Here is a 17,347-nt window from a genome sequence, read left to right on the forward strand (position 1 = left end):
TGTCTTAGCCAAGTCAAGGGATTAATTTATTCAGGAATTTCTTGCTTATTTAGTTTGGTTCTCAGGCCCCTTTCTTACATGCCCAGGGTAATGCCTATAGCTACTTTGGGGTCAGGAAGCAATATTCCTCCCAGTCAGATTGGCAATGGATAGGGCTGTGCAAAAAAAGAAGAAGGAAAAATCGGTAAATTTTGGGTTTGGGTAATGTTTTCCTGAAAAAATCTGGGTCTATTTTAGCCTAAGGAAATTTTTTTCAAAACTCCTGTGGGGGCATTTTTGGAGACAGAGTAGCTGCAAGGGACTCTCCTTGTATGAACCCCAAAGTTTTTTACAGTTTGAAACAGGGGGTCTGATTTTATAGCCCCCAAAGGGGTCGCCCTCTTCTCCATAGAAAAGCATTGTGAACTTCAGATGGTGCAAAATATTGTCGAAGGCTTTCACGGTCAGAGTTCATTGGTTCTTGTAGGTTATCTGGGCTGTGTAACCGTGGTCTTGGAATTTTCTTTCCTGACGTTTCGCCAGCAACTGTGGCAGGCATCTTCAGAGTAGTAACACTGAAGGACAGTGTCTCTCAGTGTCAAGGGTGTAGGAAGAGTAATATATAGTCAGAAAGGGGTTGGGTTTGAGCTGAGTATTGTCCTGCAAAAGTAATGTGCTAATCATTGTCCTGTAAGTATCAAGATAATGTGCTAATGAGGATATGGTATGTTAATATGGAACCATTGTATCCTGAAGTGATCTGTTAATGTGTGTAATCCAAAACTAATCTGCATGGCTATTGTTGAATGTTGTCTTTGTTAGTCTGGAGGTTTTTTATGGAGCAATTTTACTTAATTGAAGAATCATATATTTATATATGCACCAGATTTGTGGGGTGTGTAAAGTGCCATCAAGCCACAGCCAAAATGGCAACCCCAGCAATGGGCTTTAAAGGTAAGTGAGAGGCAGAGGTGGTTTTCCATTGCGTTCCTCTGCAGAGTCTTCCTTGGAGGTTGCACTTCCAAGTATCGACCCTGCTTAACTTCTGAGAGCTGATGAGATCAGGTTCTACCATGCCACCTTCCCTCCCACCAAATTTATATTCTTTTCTTCTTCCAACAAGCAAGGTACCATGCCATGTCGAATGCTACCATCATAACGGGTTTCCTGCTGCTGGAATTTCCTGAGGAGCGAATGTTTCAGATTCTACACTTTGTCATCTTCTTAGCAATGTACTTGATGGTCCTGATTGGAAATTTTCTCATCATCATCTTGGTAGCCCTCAACACCCACCTGCACACCCCAATGTATTTCTTTCTCATCAACCTGTCAGTGCTTGACCTAGGACTCACCTCTGTCACTGTTCCCAAAACCATGTTCAATGCACTCATGAACACAACGTGGATTTCATACTCTGAGTGTGTTGCACAGATGCTTTTCTTTCTCCACTTCCTGTCATCAGACGTCTTCCTCCTTACTGTTATGGCCTATGATCGATACGTCGCCATCTGTCACCCACTGCACTATGTATCTATCATGAGCTGGGGACGCTGCATCCAGATGGCAAGCGGGGCGTGGATGGGAGGGTTCCTAAACGCAGTTCTACACACAGCCATGGTTTTTTCAATGCCTTTCTGTTCTAACATTGTCAGGCAGTTCTTCTGTGAAATCCCATATGTAATTAAGCTTGCCTGTTCTGATTCCTATCTCAATGAAATCTGGGCTCTTGTTTTTAGTACATGCATTGGCTTTGGCTGTGGTATATTTATATTCGTGTCCTATGTGCAGATCTTCACCGCAGTGTTTAGGATGTCCTCAATGGAAAGTAGACAAAAAGCCTTCTCGACTTGCATCCCCCACCTTACTGTTGTCTCCTTGTTAATTGGTACTGTTGTCATTACCTACTTCCTGCCATCTTCCAGCTCTCCATACAATGTGGATCAAATGCTTGCTGTACTCTACTCTGTGGTACCGCCAATGATGAACCCAATAATCTACAGCATGAGGAATAAGGATGTCAAGGATGCTCTGTGGAAGTTGTTTGACTGGAAGCTTCCAGTTGAGAGTAAGATGTCCCATAGTGGCCTATAATCCTGCTGCTTTATTGTCCTTTTGAATCAGCTTAATTTAAAGGATTGTATAGGTGCTGTCCATGCTTTTTTTGGCATGGCGTTTTTCTGATTAGGAGTTTCTGATGGACCATTGATATTTCATCAGTGGGGGCTACTGGATAGGAGAAGGTAGGTCCTTTTCAAGGTTTTAGGAACCTCTTTGGACAGGAGACTTACCAGAGGGGGTGGTTCACTAATGACATTAGCAACACTGTACAGATGTCACTTTTGGGTCATGTCAGAAGTGACATCATTGCCTGGGGGTGATGTTTTTTCTTTCACTCCAGTCCCTATGGTTTAAATGTAGAGTTTTTGGTGAATGCTAGAACATTGCCCAACAAAATGGCAAAACGTTTGGGTTGTACCAGAAGTGATGTCAGTGCATAATCAGCACCACGGATTGCCCCTCCCCCATTTTCTCCAGTTGTCCCGGTGAGTGGCTATTGGCAAGAAGTTTCCTGCCAAACTGGGAGACTGGGCAGCCCTAGATAACATTAGAGCTTCTGGAAAGTGATATCCCTCCAGATGACAGGGGAGACAGTCTTATTTTCAGAGGCCAGGCCAGCCAGACTCTCTTCTCAGGACACCCAAGCAGAAACAAACAAACACTTTGTATTCCCAGCAATGTATTAAGAGTTTGAAAACGTTGTAAAAAACATCGCTTTAAAAGGGTTTTTGGATACCATGGCTTATAAATGGTTGGAAGACGTCTTCACAGCTAAAGGGGCCAAACAAAGTGCAAACAGTATTTTTTATAACGTTTTCAAACTCTTAATACATCGCTGGGAATACAAGTGTGGTAACCCCCTATGTTTATTAGATGATTAACCAGTGTTAAAGCAAGCTAACAAATAATAAAGACAAGGAAAGTTGGCTTATATCACCCTTTATGCTGTGAGGGACCCCAATGCCATAGCGGATCAATGGCTGGAAAGGGAAATGTACTTAGTGTTGTTCCCCTTCACAAGCAATAGTGCAAATGCTACTGCCACATGTAGTGCTTCGTGGACCGTTGTGCTTCTAGTTCATGAAAACTATAAAGATCCCAATAAATTTTTGGAATGTGCGTAGTGTGTGTGTTCCCTGCATATTAATAATAAAACACAGACACATAAAGGAATACACAATACTGAACCAATCAAGAAATGTCTTGCTTGTTTGTAAGGACTCTTGGATCCAATACCTTGCAACTAGCACAAGCTGCCTCTTAGTTTGGACACTTATGCTTGTGCAAGGACTGTTCAACATGTGGAAGCAAACATCAGTAGGAAACAGATCCTTTCTGATTCCCTGACGATGTGAAATGAAGGATCACCATGACACCCCAAACCCAAAGTATTCACCCAGGAGTTACTTACACTTCAATAACTTCAAGGAACAGAGGTACAGAGCTTTCCTTTCCTTTCCCCTCCTCTTTAGAAACTCCTTGATTCATAAATCTTGAGCAGTATAATTCTAAATCTATTGTTTAAGGGATATGAAGATTGAGATAAATTTTGCCACTGCCAATAGGGTTGTCAGGTCCCTCTTCTTCACTGGCAGGAGGTTTTTGGGGTGGAGCCTGAGGAGGGTGGGGTTTGGGGAGGGGCTTCAATGCCATAGAGTCGAATGGCCAAAGGGGCCATTTTCTCCAGGTGAACTGATATCTATTGGCTGGAGATCAGTTGTAATAGCAGAAGATCTCCAACTGGTACCTGGAGGTTGGCAACCCTAATAGCCAAGGTAGCCTTAGGACCAGTGTCACTTCATAAATAGGGTATTCACTCAGACACGGAGGTGGTCGTCCAATCTGTTAGAAGAGAAGTAATATAACTTGATCTTAGATCCTCATCAAAATGACACTACAGGAGCACATGTGCTAGAGAATCAATAGAATCAGAAGAACACAGGCATGCTTTTTCAGAATATGGTAAATTCATGTACCTACCATGCATAACCATAGAAAGGTTAGCATTTAGTCTTTCAAGGAAAAAGCTCTTAAGGAATGAGGAGTTGTCAAGAAATAGGTATAAGCAGGCAAACCACAAGGGGGAGTCTTGGGGAACATCAGCTGCATGACATCTGGCTCAGCATCTGTCTTCTTCCTGTTGGCAAGCACTGAAAGTCTGGGTGTGGCTAAAAGGGCTAACCTTTAGGCACCAGCTGAAGGACAGGAGCCAAAGGGTTCTTGCCCCTTAGACCTATGTCCATCGTGTGACCCACAGGATTCTGCAGGTGCTCAGGATGCCGCTGTGTTTTTTTGTTTTCTTTCTTTTTAAAATTGTATTTTGTTTACTGTAATTTAAACAGACCGCAATTTAGATTTTTTTGTAAGACTTTTTGTTGGGACAAAAAGTGAGTTAATAAATTGCCTAAATAAATGAATACATTCATGGCAGTTAATATCAGAGGGAAAAGGCATAAAGAGGACAATAAACACACCAAGAATCAAAATCTGTTTTAATCATGCCATTTTTCAATAAAAAAAATCCTTACAGTTCAGTTCAGGAGCCCCGTGGCGCAGAGTGGTAAGCTGCAGTACTGCGGTCAAAAGCTCTGCTCACGACCTGAGTTCGATCCCGACGGAAGTTGGTTTCAGGTAGCCGGCTCAAGGTTGACTCAGCCTTCCATCCTTCCGAGGTGGGTAAAAATGAGGACCCAGCTTGCTGGGGGCAAAGGGAAGATGACTGGGGAAGGCACCCGCAAACCACCCCGTAAACAAAGTCTGCCTTGGAAATGTCGGGATGTGACATCACCCCATGGGTCAGGAATGACCCGGTGCTTGCACAGGGGACCTTTACCTTTACCTTTTACAGTTCAGAGCAGGTCTCAGGGCAATGATGTAACAGTTGGTAAGGAAAATGCAAGCCAGTATTGGAGGCCAAAATGACAAAAACTTCCACAGCCACAATGTTTTCCCACTTGGTACTTATGTAAGCTGGAATAAAAGAGATTCAAAACCTCTAAAAAACAACAACAGCATGCTAAAAGTGATGCATTGGGTTTCATTGAAAGTGTCAGGCAATTTTCAAGCTTGGAAAGTCATAGTAAAGCTAACAACAACTAGAAAGCCCATGTAGGGCAGCACATAGTAGAACATGGAGTTGGAACCCTCATTATATCCCACTACGATGTGCCCAGTCTCTGAGTGCGTGTCCAAATCAGGGAACAAGGACAGCAACAGTATAGTATAACACAGCTGGCCACCCTGCCCATCTTCCTGTATTTATCTCATTCCATTATTCTGGTGGGGCTGGATTGCTTGTTCCCTAGGGTTGCCAACCTCCAGGTACTAGCTGGATATCTCCTGCTATTACAACTGATCTCCAGCTGATAGAGATCAGTTCACCTGGAGAAAATTGCTGCTTTGGCAATTGGACTCCGTGGCATTGAAGTCCCTCCCCTCCCCAAACTCTGCTGTCCTCAGACTCCACCCCAAAACCCCCCCACTGGTGATAAAGAAGGACCTGGGAACCTTATTGTTCCCCCTTGCTCACTATAGCCTTAGTGAGTTGTTATATGCACCAACTGTCAAGATTACAAGGCTGTCAGATTAGTTTGACAGATGCAGGTTAGATCAGTTGGATCTAGTAATGATGCAATCAGCCTGGAAAGTCCCTGGGGAGCTAGAGGGAGCTGGCCTGATCCGGTTATGACCAGGAGGCTGATGCAATACAGGAGCCGTGTCAGAATGACTAGGCATCTACTGTGATTGGTGGCTGCGTCCACTAGATGTATATAATGGAGTGAAACTGAAGCTCTGTGTGGGATGCTATGAGCGGAGAGTGTGTAAGAAGTATCTGTATTATATCTTTGCACTGTAAAATAAACTACACTTTTCTAAGTAGCAGGGGACTTTCTGATGGTGTTATCCTGGACAGACTGCCAATCCGCTGGCTTCCGCATCACCAACTGGTTTTATTGGTTTATTGTTTAAGTTTACTGGGGTTTTAATTGTGTTATGCTTTATGGTTTTTATGAAGTGATATAATTATGAATCAGATGGTTAGCCGCTCTGAGCCCAGTTTGACCAGGAAGAGAGCGGGTTATAAATCAATTAACAACAACACAATGAAGGAGAGGTAAAGAGCCATGCAATTCAAATAGCAACTTGAATGGGAGAAGCAAAAAGAACAACAATTTGTCATGTTTTTTCCTAACCATTTCCTCACCCTATTTCCACAGTGATTGTTTTTGCCATCACACAAGAAACCACAACAGAGAAAATGATGCCAGAAGCCATTTGCTGGAGAAGGCAGGTCACTTTTCTAGGCTTGCTAACAAAAGCAAGGAAGAAAGATAACAGAGTAGAATAGCGATGAGAAGGGAGGGGCCTTGGATCTGTGGGGAGGGGACCTGTCTCAGTGGTAGAGCATCTGCTTGGCATGCAGAAGGTTCCAGGTTCAATCCCTGGCATCTCCAGTTAAAGGGATTAGGCAAATAGGTGATGTGAAAGACCCCTGCCTGAGACCCTGGAAAGCCGCTGAAGGTCTAAGTAGACATTATTGACTTTGATGGACCAAGGGTTTGATTCAGTATAAGGCAGCTTCATGCATTCATCCCCCCACCCCACCCCCAGTGTGTTCAAGAATACAAGTGAGGTTCTGGTAGTTGGCTTTGTCAATGGATGAATTCATTTTTTTTAGAAATATCTGTATCACTCCAGCTGTTATCAAAGCAAAGGAGGAAGCAAGTGTGACCAAAGCGATCCCTAATGGCTCTTCGTAGGTCAATAATATTTGAAGTTTAGGGAAGCAATGATTCTTTGGAGGAGTAACACTGAAGGACAGTGTTCTTCAGTGAAGGACTGAAGGAGAGACACTGTCCTTCAGTGTTACTCCTCTGAAGATGCCTGCCACAGTTGCTGGCGAAACGTCAGGAAAGAAAATACCAAGACCACGGTCACACAGCCCAGATAACCTACAAGAACCAATGAACTCTGACCGTGAAAGCCTTCGACAACACTTAGATTCTGTTTCAAGTGGGTCCTCCTACTTTTTTCATATATCATAACTCCTATCATAACTATATTACCCAGATACAACTACTAAGCTCAAAAAAAGGGAATTCTCCCCACATAGTACATAACTTTTCATTAAGGATGTTAAGGATATAGCTTCATAGAGTCGATATAAATTTGGTCCAAGAATTAGGGAAAAAATTCATATTTTGAGCTGGATCCAACCAGCTTTTCTACTCACAAGCAATTTCAGAGGGGTCTCTGTGTGTGTAAAGTGCCATCAAGTCGCAGCAAACTTATGACGACCCCTTTTTGGGGTTTTCATGGCAAGAGACTAACAGAGGCGGTTTGCCAGTGCCTTCCTCTGCACAGCCACCCTTGACTTCCTTGGTAGTCTCCCATCCAAATACTAACCAGGACTGACCCTGCTTAGCTTCTGAGATCTGACAAGATCAGGCTAGCCTGAGCCATCCAGGTCAGGACTCAGAGGGGTCTACCCCACCTTTTTGCCCTCACAAGGGCCATCAAGGCAGCAAACAAAACATACCTAGTAAAAATCACATTTTAAAACCATTAAATGCAACAGATCTAGAAACCCAACACATCAATAAAACAATCAGAACCAGAGTTAAAATGCATGCTTGGTAATTAGCAGTGCTTTCCAGGCTGAAGTGACAGGCATATTTTTTTATTTCTTCATGCTTTATTGTCATTCCAGACGGCACTACTGGTGCATACCTGCTTCACATTTCTTAATAGCCTCTTTAACACAACCTTTTGTTTTTGCTCTGCCCCCGCCTTGAAGCATTCACTGAAGGAAGCATGAATAATCACAGCCGTAGCTTAGCTATGCAATCGACAATTGCTACTGGCTATGCAAATGAAAGCACAAAGGAGCAGGCGGGTGGCGGGTGGAATTTGTTTGACGTTCTCCGCTTGCATCAGGACCATGAATAGTCATTGTAAAGGTCGAATTTAAAAATCAGAGCTTTGAGCAAGCATCAAAATTGACCCTGCATAAATGGCACTACAGAAACATAAAACAACAATTAAAACATTGGGCAAGAAGCAGGGATGGCTAAGAGAATGCCAAACAAAACAAAAAAGTCTTCACCTGCTGGCATAAGATGGCAACAGAAGGGGAAAGATTAATCTCCCTTGGCAGAGAGTTCCAGAGTTTTGGTGCCACCAAGTAGGAGGCCCTCCCCTGGATTGACACCTTCTAATCTCAGAAGGCAAAAAAAGAAAAAAGAAAAAAGAATGCTATGTTTACAATATGCTTGGTGAGAATGCGCTTAGGTATATTTCTGTACGGTTTGTTTAATCATATGTTGGTTGCAATAGCAAAAACAAAGGGGTTGGATCCAGCCAACTTTCCCACTCAGTCATACCCAAGTCTCCTTACTACAGTCATTGTCATGGCTTTTGTCCTCGCAGGTCTCATGATCTTCAACATAGCCTTCTGAGGAGTCAAAGGTGACCCCCTATTCCTTCTGCAACCAGTGGTAAAGCAGATTGGATCTAACTCATAATCCTCGAGGGAGGGTACTTCTAGCACATTTCCTTCCCAGTCACGTGCAATAATGGTTCCCGGTTTCCCCAGGTGTTTAAGGCAGTTGAAGAACATTCAGCACTCTGAAATAATCATTGTGTGGCAATTACAAAATCCCAGTTGGCCTTGACTGAATGGAAAAGCTTTGTAAGCTCACAGCTTTGCTTCAGAGTGTTCAGACAGGGGTCCAGTTCCCCGTGCCCTGATAGGCTAAACTGCCAAATTGGAGGAGACAGTGGACTAATGTGGGTTAGATCAGCCTCTGGCCACACTACCAAGCTACAAGAAGTAATGGAAGAACCTCTTCATATAGAATTGTATGTGTCTTTGTATCTATAAAATAATCTACCAGTGTATCATGCATTTCTACCTATTCTGATAGCTCATGACACATTTAATAGGACTGTGGCTCAGTGGTAGAGCATCTGCTTGGCATGCAGAAGGTCCCAGGTTCAATCCCCGGCATCTCCAGTTAAAAGGACTAGGCAAGTAGGCGACGTGAAAGAACTCTACCTGAGACCCCGGAGAGCCGCTGACAGTCTGAGTAGACATTAATTACTTTGATGGACCAAGGGTCGGATTCAGTATAAGGCAGCTTCATGCATTCATGTGTTATGACACAATAGGTTAACTTCAAGTGGAAAGCTGAGTTGAGAAGAAACTGCATCACAAGTTGTCAGAAATGAAGAACTGAGTAAGTGCTGCTTAATTATATTGTTTTATCACAAATGAGCGGACTTTTTTTCTTTCGGCCACTCACTTGACTTTACTGGCCTAAGATCACCCAGCAGGTTTCATGTGGAGGAGTGGGGAATCAAACCTGGTTCTGCAAATTAGAGTCTGCTGCTCTTAACCTCTGCACCACATTGGTTCTCAATAATCCTCTTTAATTCAGTCCCTGTTTCCGTCCATCAGGTCTTAATTATGTCCAGCATAGACTTTTTGAATGGCCAAAGCGGATCCCTTCCTTCCTTTTTCTTCCGCAGAAAAGCTGGAGGATCCCACACCGGGGTGGGGGTGGGATCCCCGTGTTGTATTTGGCTTGGTTTTTATGTATCGCTATTTTTAAAAGGTAATATTACAATTAAGTTTCGGTGCCTTTAAATAGGGAAAGATGTGTGCTAACTTGCAAAACTGCAGTTCAGAAATTCCTACCATAAAAAGCACATCTGCTTTCTTGGATCATTATCCCAAATACTTTTCAGCAAAAGTAGAAATATCCAAGAGTGTAATAAATGGAATGTGCTGTTTATCTTATTTAATAATAATTTCATATTAAAATAAATGCAGAAACATTACATTTTAAAAGTGTAAGGATTAAAAACATTATTACAGCCTAATATTCAGGGATAAAGTTTAGCTTAATAAGCTGACTAAAATGTATTGTGTATGTGTGGTATGTGTATGGGAAGGTTTGAAAAGGATCTACCCTTTTTATTTATTTATTTATTCCAACCAGCTCCTGCCCTCTGTCCACCAGGTTTTGAGAGAGGCAGCCATCCCAATGTTCTTGTTCTATGCCTGGGTGGCAATGCCTTGTTATGGACGAAAAGAACAGTCTTAACATGGAGGATCCTCAGGGACTTAAAAAGGGTAAAGATCTTTTCCTGGTGACCATTATTGCGTGGTGAGGTTTTTAGCAGAGAAGAGTTCTGGAGAGGAGCTAGGAAGCCAGCCTGCATAGAGTTGGCTAGGGCCAACATGAATAAAGCAATCCACACTTTGCTCTTGGAAGATGGAGGATATGTAGACCACATTATTCCATCAAGCACGATATACCCCACCTGTATAGGGATGACAATGTGCATCTTTCTACTGAAGGATGCGATGCCTATTTAGCTGATCTGCGTCAGTGCCTGCAGGACAAGATAGCCTGCAGGTGGGGCAAGGGGTGTTATGCTAGGCTAACCCACCTGCGTGGCAGGGTTTGGTTGGGCTGAGTGATCACAATAAGTAGGGATGATCAGCAAGCACCTGGAGACATCCAAAGTGGTGGATGTCCGGAACAGCACATCACTCACTGTGCAGTGGGATGTGGCTGGAAAGGAGTGGCCCTTGGCGCTAAGAAACATCTTACTGAACCTGGTAGTGGCTGTGCAGGTGAGGGGCTGGAGCTGAATACCTTTTGGCATATTGCGTGCAGGCAATGATACACAAAGCCCACAGAAGACACTGGCTGTGTTTGGAGCCAGAGTGGCTCTGCCGGAAAAGGCAGCCAAGGGCAGGCTGCCTTAGCACAGCCCGCCTATTTGAACATGTTAGAATATTTCAATGATGCAGATCAGTTCAATTCATTAAACCCAAGCTGTTGTATTGTGTCTTCTTTGAACGGGTGCCTGGAGCAAATAGATTCAGGATGGACAAAGGGAAGTACTTCTTGTGTGTGTAAAGGGCCGTCAAGTTGCAGCTGACTTATGGTGACCCCAGCAAGGCAAGTGAGCAGCAGAGGTGGTTTTCCATTGCCTTCCTCTGCAGAGTCTTCCTTGGTGGTCTAACTTCCAAGTATTGACCCTGCTTAGCTTCCAAGAGTTCAGGCTATACCCTGCTCTCTTCCCTCTGGAGTACTTCTTACTCCATGAGGAATTAAAATGTGGAATCCACTCCCAGAAGATGTAGTGATAGCCACAAGCATAGACAGGTTTAAAAGGTGATTAGACATATTCATGGAGGAGAGGTCCCTCAATGGCTACTAGCCATGGCGACTGAAGGGTACCTCCACATTCAGAGGCAGTAAACCTCTGAATACCAGTGCCAGGAAGGCCTTGGCCTCTATCTTCTGTCATTTGCTTTGCTTAGCAACTGGTAGGCCACTGTGTGAGACAAGATTCTACAGTGGATGGACCACTGACCTGACCTGATTGTGTTCTTACTAAACATAATAAATGTATCTCTGTTCCCTAGATATAACTACTGTCAGATGTTTTCAGGAAGCCAAACCTTGAACGACTTCAGTCCAAAACTAATTGTTTTAAGACACTCAAGCTGTGTGCGATCCACAAACTACGTAAACTGTGAAGGTACTTCTGGAATTTTTAATATAATAAATGTACAGTTACTCCTTTGTTACAGGTGAATGAGATATCTTTTTACCAGATAGTGGCTGGTGTGCTTTCCCCAGCAGATACTACAATATTTTATCAGTGGGAAGAGGCAAATTTCCTATCTGTTGTGTTCCCAGATGATATGTATAAAGTGATTGCATGCATGTTATAGCTACTGTCCTATTTTATTTTGAAAGCTTGGTTTAGTTTGCACGGTAGCTAAGAACATACGTTGAAAAAAATCAAAACTTCAAATAACCTCATCTCAGCCCTCAACTCACTAGGCTCATGCTACAATTACTATGGGCCTTCGTCACTTCTAGGGAATATTGCAGTAGGTTAAATTAGTTTGTGGTCTTTTAATTTGAATACGCATGTCCCACCTTTTATTCTCTCATAGATGGATGCAACACATCAAATGCTGCAGAATGCCACTGTTGTCACTGAATTTATACTTCTGGGACTCTCCAGCAACCCTGAAACCCAGCTCATTCTTTTTGGTCTCTTTCTGCTCATCTACTTGGTGGTCCTGATTGGGAACACCCTTCTTCTTCTCATCATCAGTTCCAGCAAGAGACTCCACAAACCCATGTACTTCTTCCTGGGGAATCTCTCTGTGGTAGACATTGGGTATACAACTTCCACTGTCCCCAAGATGCTGATGAATTACTTCTCCCAGGACAAGGCTATCTCCATAGCTGGTTGCTTCTCCCAGATGTACTTCTTCATCTCTTTTGGCGGCATTGAATGCCTCCTGCTGGGTGTCATGGCATACGACAGATATGCTGCCATTTGCCACCCATTGCATTACAGCGTGCTCATGAGACCCAAAGTTTGTGTCAGGTTAGCGGCCGCTGCTTGGATCTTAGGCTTGGCTAACTCGGGTGTGCACAGTGGCATGATGTCTCTTTTGTCCTTCTGTCGGGACAATGTCATCCAGCACTTTTTCTGTGACATCCCACCCCTTTTCAAGCTCTCTTGTTCTGACACCCAGGCCAATCAAATTGCTACCTTTGTGGTGGGCGGAGGGGTAATCATGGGTTCCTTTCTGGCTACCCTGGTGTCTTACATCTACATCATCTCGGCCATCCTCAGGATCCGCACCAAAGAGGGGCGTCTCAAGGCTTTCTCGACCTGTGCTTCTCACCTCACTGTAGTCAGCATCTACTTTGGCACCATAATCTTCACATACATTAAGCCCAACTCCACATATTCCCAGGAGCAGGACCGAGCCTTGCCTGTTCTGTATGGGATCCTTGTACCTATGCTTAATCCAATCATATACAGTTTAAGGAACAAGGATGTGAAAGGGACACTTTGGAAAGCCATGGGTAGGGCTTGACAGGATAAAGCAGTCAATTTGTAAACCACAGTTAGTTGTGGGTAACCTGCTTGACCACTAGAATTGAAGCATGAGTACTGCATGTGTGTACTGAATATATTTTTCAAAAGTCTCATGATACCTTAAAGACTAATTTATTATGATATAAGGTTTCATTAGAAGAAGAAGATTTGGTTTTTATACACTGATTTTCTCTACCTTTTTGAGGAGACTCAAACCTGCTTACAATTGCCTTCCCTTCCCCTCCCACAGCAGACACCTTGTGAGGTAGGTGGGGCTGAGAGAGTTCTGAGAAAACTGGGACTAGCCCAAGGTTGCACAGCAGGCTTCATGTGTAGGAGGGAGGAATCAAACCTGGTTCTCCAGATTAGAGTCTGCTGCTCTTAAACACTACACCACGCTGGCACTGTTCATCTCTGTTTGAAGAAACAGGAAGAGTGGCATTCAACAGAGAGATTTATACCAAGATCTACAAATGAAAGAGAGTGGGAGAGGTGTTAGAATTCTTGATTTTAAGCACTACACAGTTAGTTGTTTCAGGCATGCCCAAGTGTTTCTGCATAGTGGGTGGTACTAAATATATATATATATACAGCAGGGTCCCTCTGCTGTATCATAAATCATTTTTGAATTGCCCTGTTATAGAAATGGTGGTCTGGGTGCTAGTGTTTGAGGCACAATGGGCAGGCTTTGGGATTCCTATAGACTCTGGCCTCTGCCTACAAGTTTAGCTCTAAAGCATTTGGAATGCCTAAAAAGTTGGTCGATGGGAGCAAATACAAATTCCCCACCCATTACCCTGCATATGACAATATTAATTGCTAGGTCTGTTGGGCTAGAGTAATGTAGAACTGCTGCTCAGAATGTCTAGGCTCTGTCCATAGTACTGAAATAGGAACATTGAGTGAACATTCTTGAAGTTTCATCCCCAGTTATAGGATGTGAATAGTCTTTTTGGAATAGATAATTAAAATAAAGGCTAGTAGAATAAGAATTCTGCTTAATAGTTCCCATGTCTGAATTTTGGATAGAAAGTAGGCATTTCTAAAAGGCAGAATTTTTCCCCTCCTGAATTACAAATTTGTGCAACTGTTCATGCCTTCTCTCCCCCCCCCCCCCAATATTGTGTTTAGCACCATAGTTTCCCTGGCTTTAGTGGACTCAAGAAAACATTGAGTGTGATAAGGTGTGACACCACACAACTCATTTAATTAAACAGTGCTTGGATGTATGGGGAGGAGGCATGGAGTAACTGCAGCCGTGCATTTAAAATGATGCAGGATTTATTATTCGTCCAGTCCACACTTCACTGTAACTCTAAGGAACAATTGATGGAACACCTAGCATCACAAACATACATGGCTTTGAAAAGGTATTATTTCTGTTATTTTACCCTCTCCCACCCTAACTGCATCCGAGAGACTGTGTTAATGACCCTAGGGAGTTCTTTTCTTCATGTTAGCAACTTCCTTCACCCCCAGAGAAAAGTATCTGCATACAGATGACTGCAAATATTTGTTCCTGTCTTGTTAAAGGTTCAGTTGCAACAGAGATGACATGGAAGTTCTTAGGTGAGGGATAAAGATTACCCCTAAAAAGCTCCAACTGAGATACACAGAACTTGGACTGTTGATCAGATGGAGATATGAGTGCAGCTCCAAGAAAGAAGATCTCATTGCCAATGATGGGCAATCTCAACAGTGTTCTTGGGTCTTGAATCAATCAATATGCCTAGCATACAACAAATGGGTTCTTAATGGTTTTTGATCACAGAGCTATTGTAATAGTTTTCTGGATAGTCGAAGCTTTTCAGAGGACATCTTGAAGGAGCTTTTCTTCTCTTGTTTCAACTGTCAGGTGAGGCAACAGATGTCCTTAACTGGTATGTAACATGGATGACGGCTGCATGAGGTCCTGTAACTTAACACTCAGTCCTGGTAGCTCTTCCCTACCTCCCTACTACCTTCTTCTGGGCATTCTACTCCAATGCCATATGAATGGCAAGGCAAACCACCCACTGGGTTGGAGCTAGTCATCTTTCTGCTGCTGAACAAGGGAAGGGACGTCCTCATTGACCACCAATGTAGGCTAAACTGGGAATCATGTGACATGGAAGGACCAAAATCCTGTAGGACAGGAGTTTTGAGAACTGGATGCGATTGAAGGAAAAACTGCCTGCATCCAACCCACTGCCAATACTGCAAAACCTTTCAGATGACATCTGTAGCTGTTCATTAGTCTGACTATCCACTGAAAGCAAAGAAGCCACATTTGCTCTTCTAGCTTTTTATGAAATGCAGAAAGCATTATTTCAGCACTGTAGTCTAATAATGTAGATCCTGTAAGTAATAGTGGCTTCATTAATTGTTATTGAGGTTTTATGCTTCCATTTCTAGTTCAAAGCATCTCTGGTACATTAAATACTTTAATTCTCTAGTAATACGGATTATCAACGGCAGTTGTCATGACATATCTTGCAACCAACTTGTCCCCAGCATTTAATCCCCCCCCCTCCTCTCTGATGGGCAAACTTTATTTTTAGGTTCACATAGGTGGTTGTTACATTTGCAATTTTTAAATCTTTTGTTATATGTAATGACATGATCATAGCCTCCACTTCAGTTAGGATTCCTGGTTGGGTTAGGAGGTCATCTTTGTTCATAGACAAGGGTAAGCTAAAATTAGTCTTGCCTGATTTATTTCCAAATACTAGGATTCCTACCAAAGTTCATTTAAATTTACAAAAGCAAGTGTGACTACTCATAAAAATAAAGAGATAATGGCCATTTGTTGAATAAGTCTGAGAATACACTCTTGCTTAAGTACAGAAGAAGTACCTTTTAAAATCTAGTCAAGGCCAATTTGGTCCTTGACTTCCAGCATCAGGAGGACTAAGTGGTCCACTGGAAATAAGACACTGGCCCACCAATAATCTCCCTTCCCCCTCAGCCTACATGATGCTGTCTAAATGTAAAATTGAATTGAAAAAGTGGGCAGACCATGGACAATGAATAATAAAAGCTGACTGCTGACTTTCTCTTATTTGTTGTCTTTATGAAACTGCTGACATTCATAGATCAAACTGCCATGCCCATGTCTGTCAAAGAAGCCCCACTGTCCTGCATGAAGACGGCATTCATCAAGCCTCTGGAAAGACAGAACCAGACCAATATCATGGAATTTGTCCTCTTGGGATTCTCTGTTGACCCAAAGAAACAGACTCTTCTCTTTGTTCTTGGCTTATTAATCTATCTGTTAACGTTGGCAGGGAATTTAGCCATCATTACATTGATCAGGATAGATCAGTGCCTTCAAACTCCCATGTACTTCCTATTGGGCAATCTATCCTTTATTGAGATCTGCTATACTTCCACCACTGTCCCAAAGATGTTGTGGGACCTCTTGCTGGGAGACAAGACCATCTCTTTCATAGGATGTGCACTCCAAATGTATTTCTTTGTCACATTAGGGGGCACGGAGTGTGTGCTTCTCTCAGCTATGGCATATGACCGCTATGCAGCTATCTGTCACCCGCTGCGCTATACCATTCTCATGAGCCAGAAAACACGTTGGGGACTCCTGGCATCTTCTTGGGCTATTGGACATTTCAATTCCATCGTCAACACAGCCTTGGTCTTTTCCCTCGACTTCTGCCACTCCAATGAAATTGACCACTTCTTCTGTGACATTCCTCCCCTCCTGCAACTCTCTTTCTCTGATACCTTGGTTAGCCAGTTGGTGACCTTTACCATCTCTGGGTGTGTCATCATTGTGCCTTTCTGCCTGACCCTTCTCTCCTACATCCTCATTATATCCTCAGTGCTGAAAATCCGTACAGCTCAGGGCAGGATGAAGGCGTTTTCCACCTGTGCTTCCCATCTCACCGTGGTGAGCATCTTCTATGGCACCATCATATACACCTACATACGCCCTTCTTCTAGTCACTCCATGGAGCAGGATCGCTTGGTTGCTGTGCTATATGCCATCATCACTCCAATGCTCAATCCCCTGATCTACAGTTTCAGGAATAAGGAAGTGCAGGGAGCGGTTCGGCGAGCTCTTAGTAAGAGCAGGTAGTAGGTATGGAGTTGGCAACTTCAAGAGAAGAAGACCCCTCAAATAAAATATAATTGATTGAAAAGGCCTCCTAGTTTTTTCTTCTCTTTTAACCTGAATGTGGTTTGCATAAGTTGTAACAAACCTTCTAACATAGGTTTATAAAAATCAGTTTTCATACCATCTAAAGCTGGCATTTTGTGCAATTTAACATTAGTATCAATCAATCAAGTTTTATTTCGATACAATATCAGCTCTGAATAAAAATCAAAATTAGGTTAAAATAATAAAATAAAATAATAAAAGTTTATGATTCTGGGAGGGATG

At 43.0% G+C, this 17,347-nt stretch overlaps 2 protein-coding genes across 2 annotated transcripts; both read left to right on the plus strand.

The window, feature by feature from the left end:
- Nucleotides 1-12,022: 12,022 nt before the first annotated feature.
- On the plus strand, nt 12,023-12,964 carry LOC130489470 (olfactory receptor 1020-like). The gene has a single exon (XM_056863198.1). The coding sequence runs from the start codon at nt 12,023-12,025 to the stop codon at nt 12,962-12,964; it is 942 nt and encodes a 313-aa protein (XP_056719176.1).
- A 3,087-nt stretch (nt 12,965-16,051) lies between these two features.
- LOC130490587 (olfactory receptor 5F1-like) lies at nt 16,052-17,041 on the plus strand. The gene has a single exon (XM_056864407.1). It carries the CDS (start codon nt 16,052-16,054, stop codon nt 17,039-17,041), a length of 990 nt encoding a protein of 329 aa, XP_056720385.1.
- Nucleotides 17,042-17,347: the final 306 nt, after the last annotated feature.

This window comes from Euleptes europaea, chromosome 18, assembly GCF_029931775.1.
Source record: "Euleptes europaea isolate rEulEur1 chromosome 18, rEulEur1.hap1, whole genome shotgun sequence".
NCBI classification, from domain to species: domain Eukaryota; kingdom Metazoa; phylum Chordata; class Lepidosauria; order Squamata; family Sphaerodactylidae; genus Euleptes; species Euleptes europaea.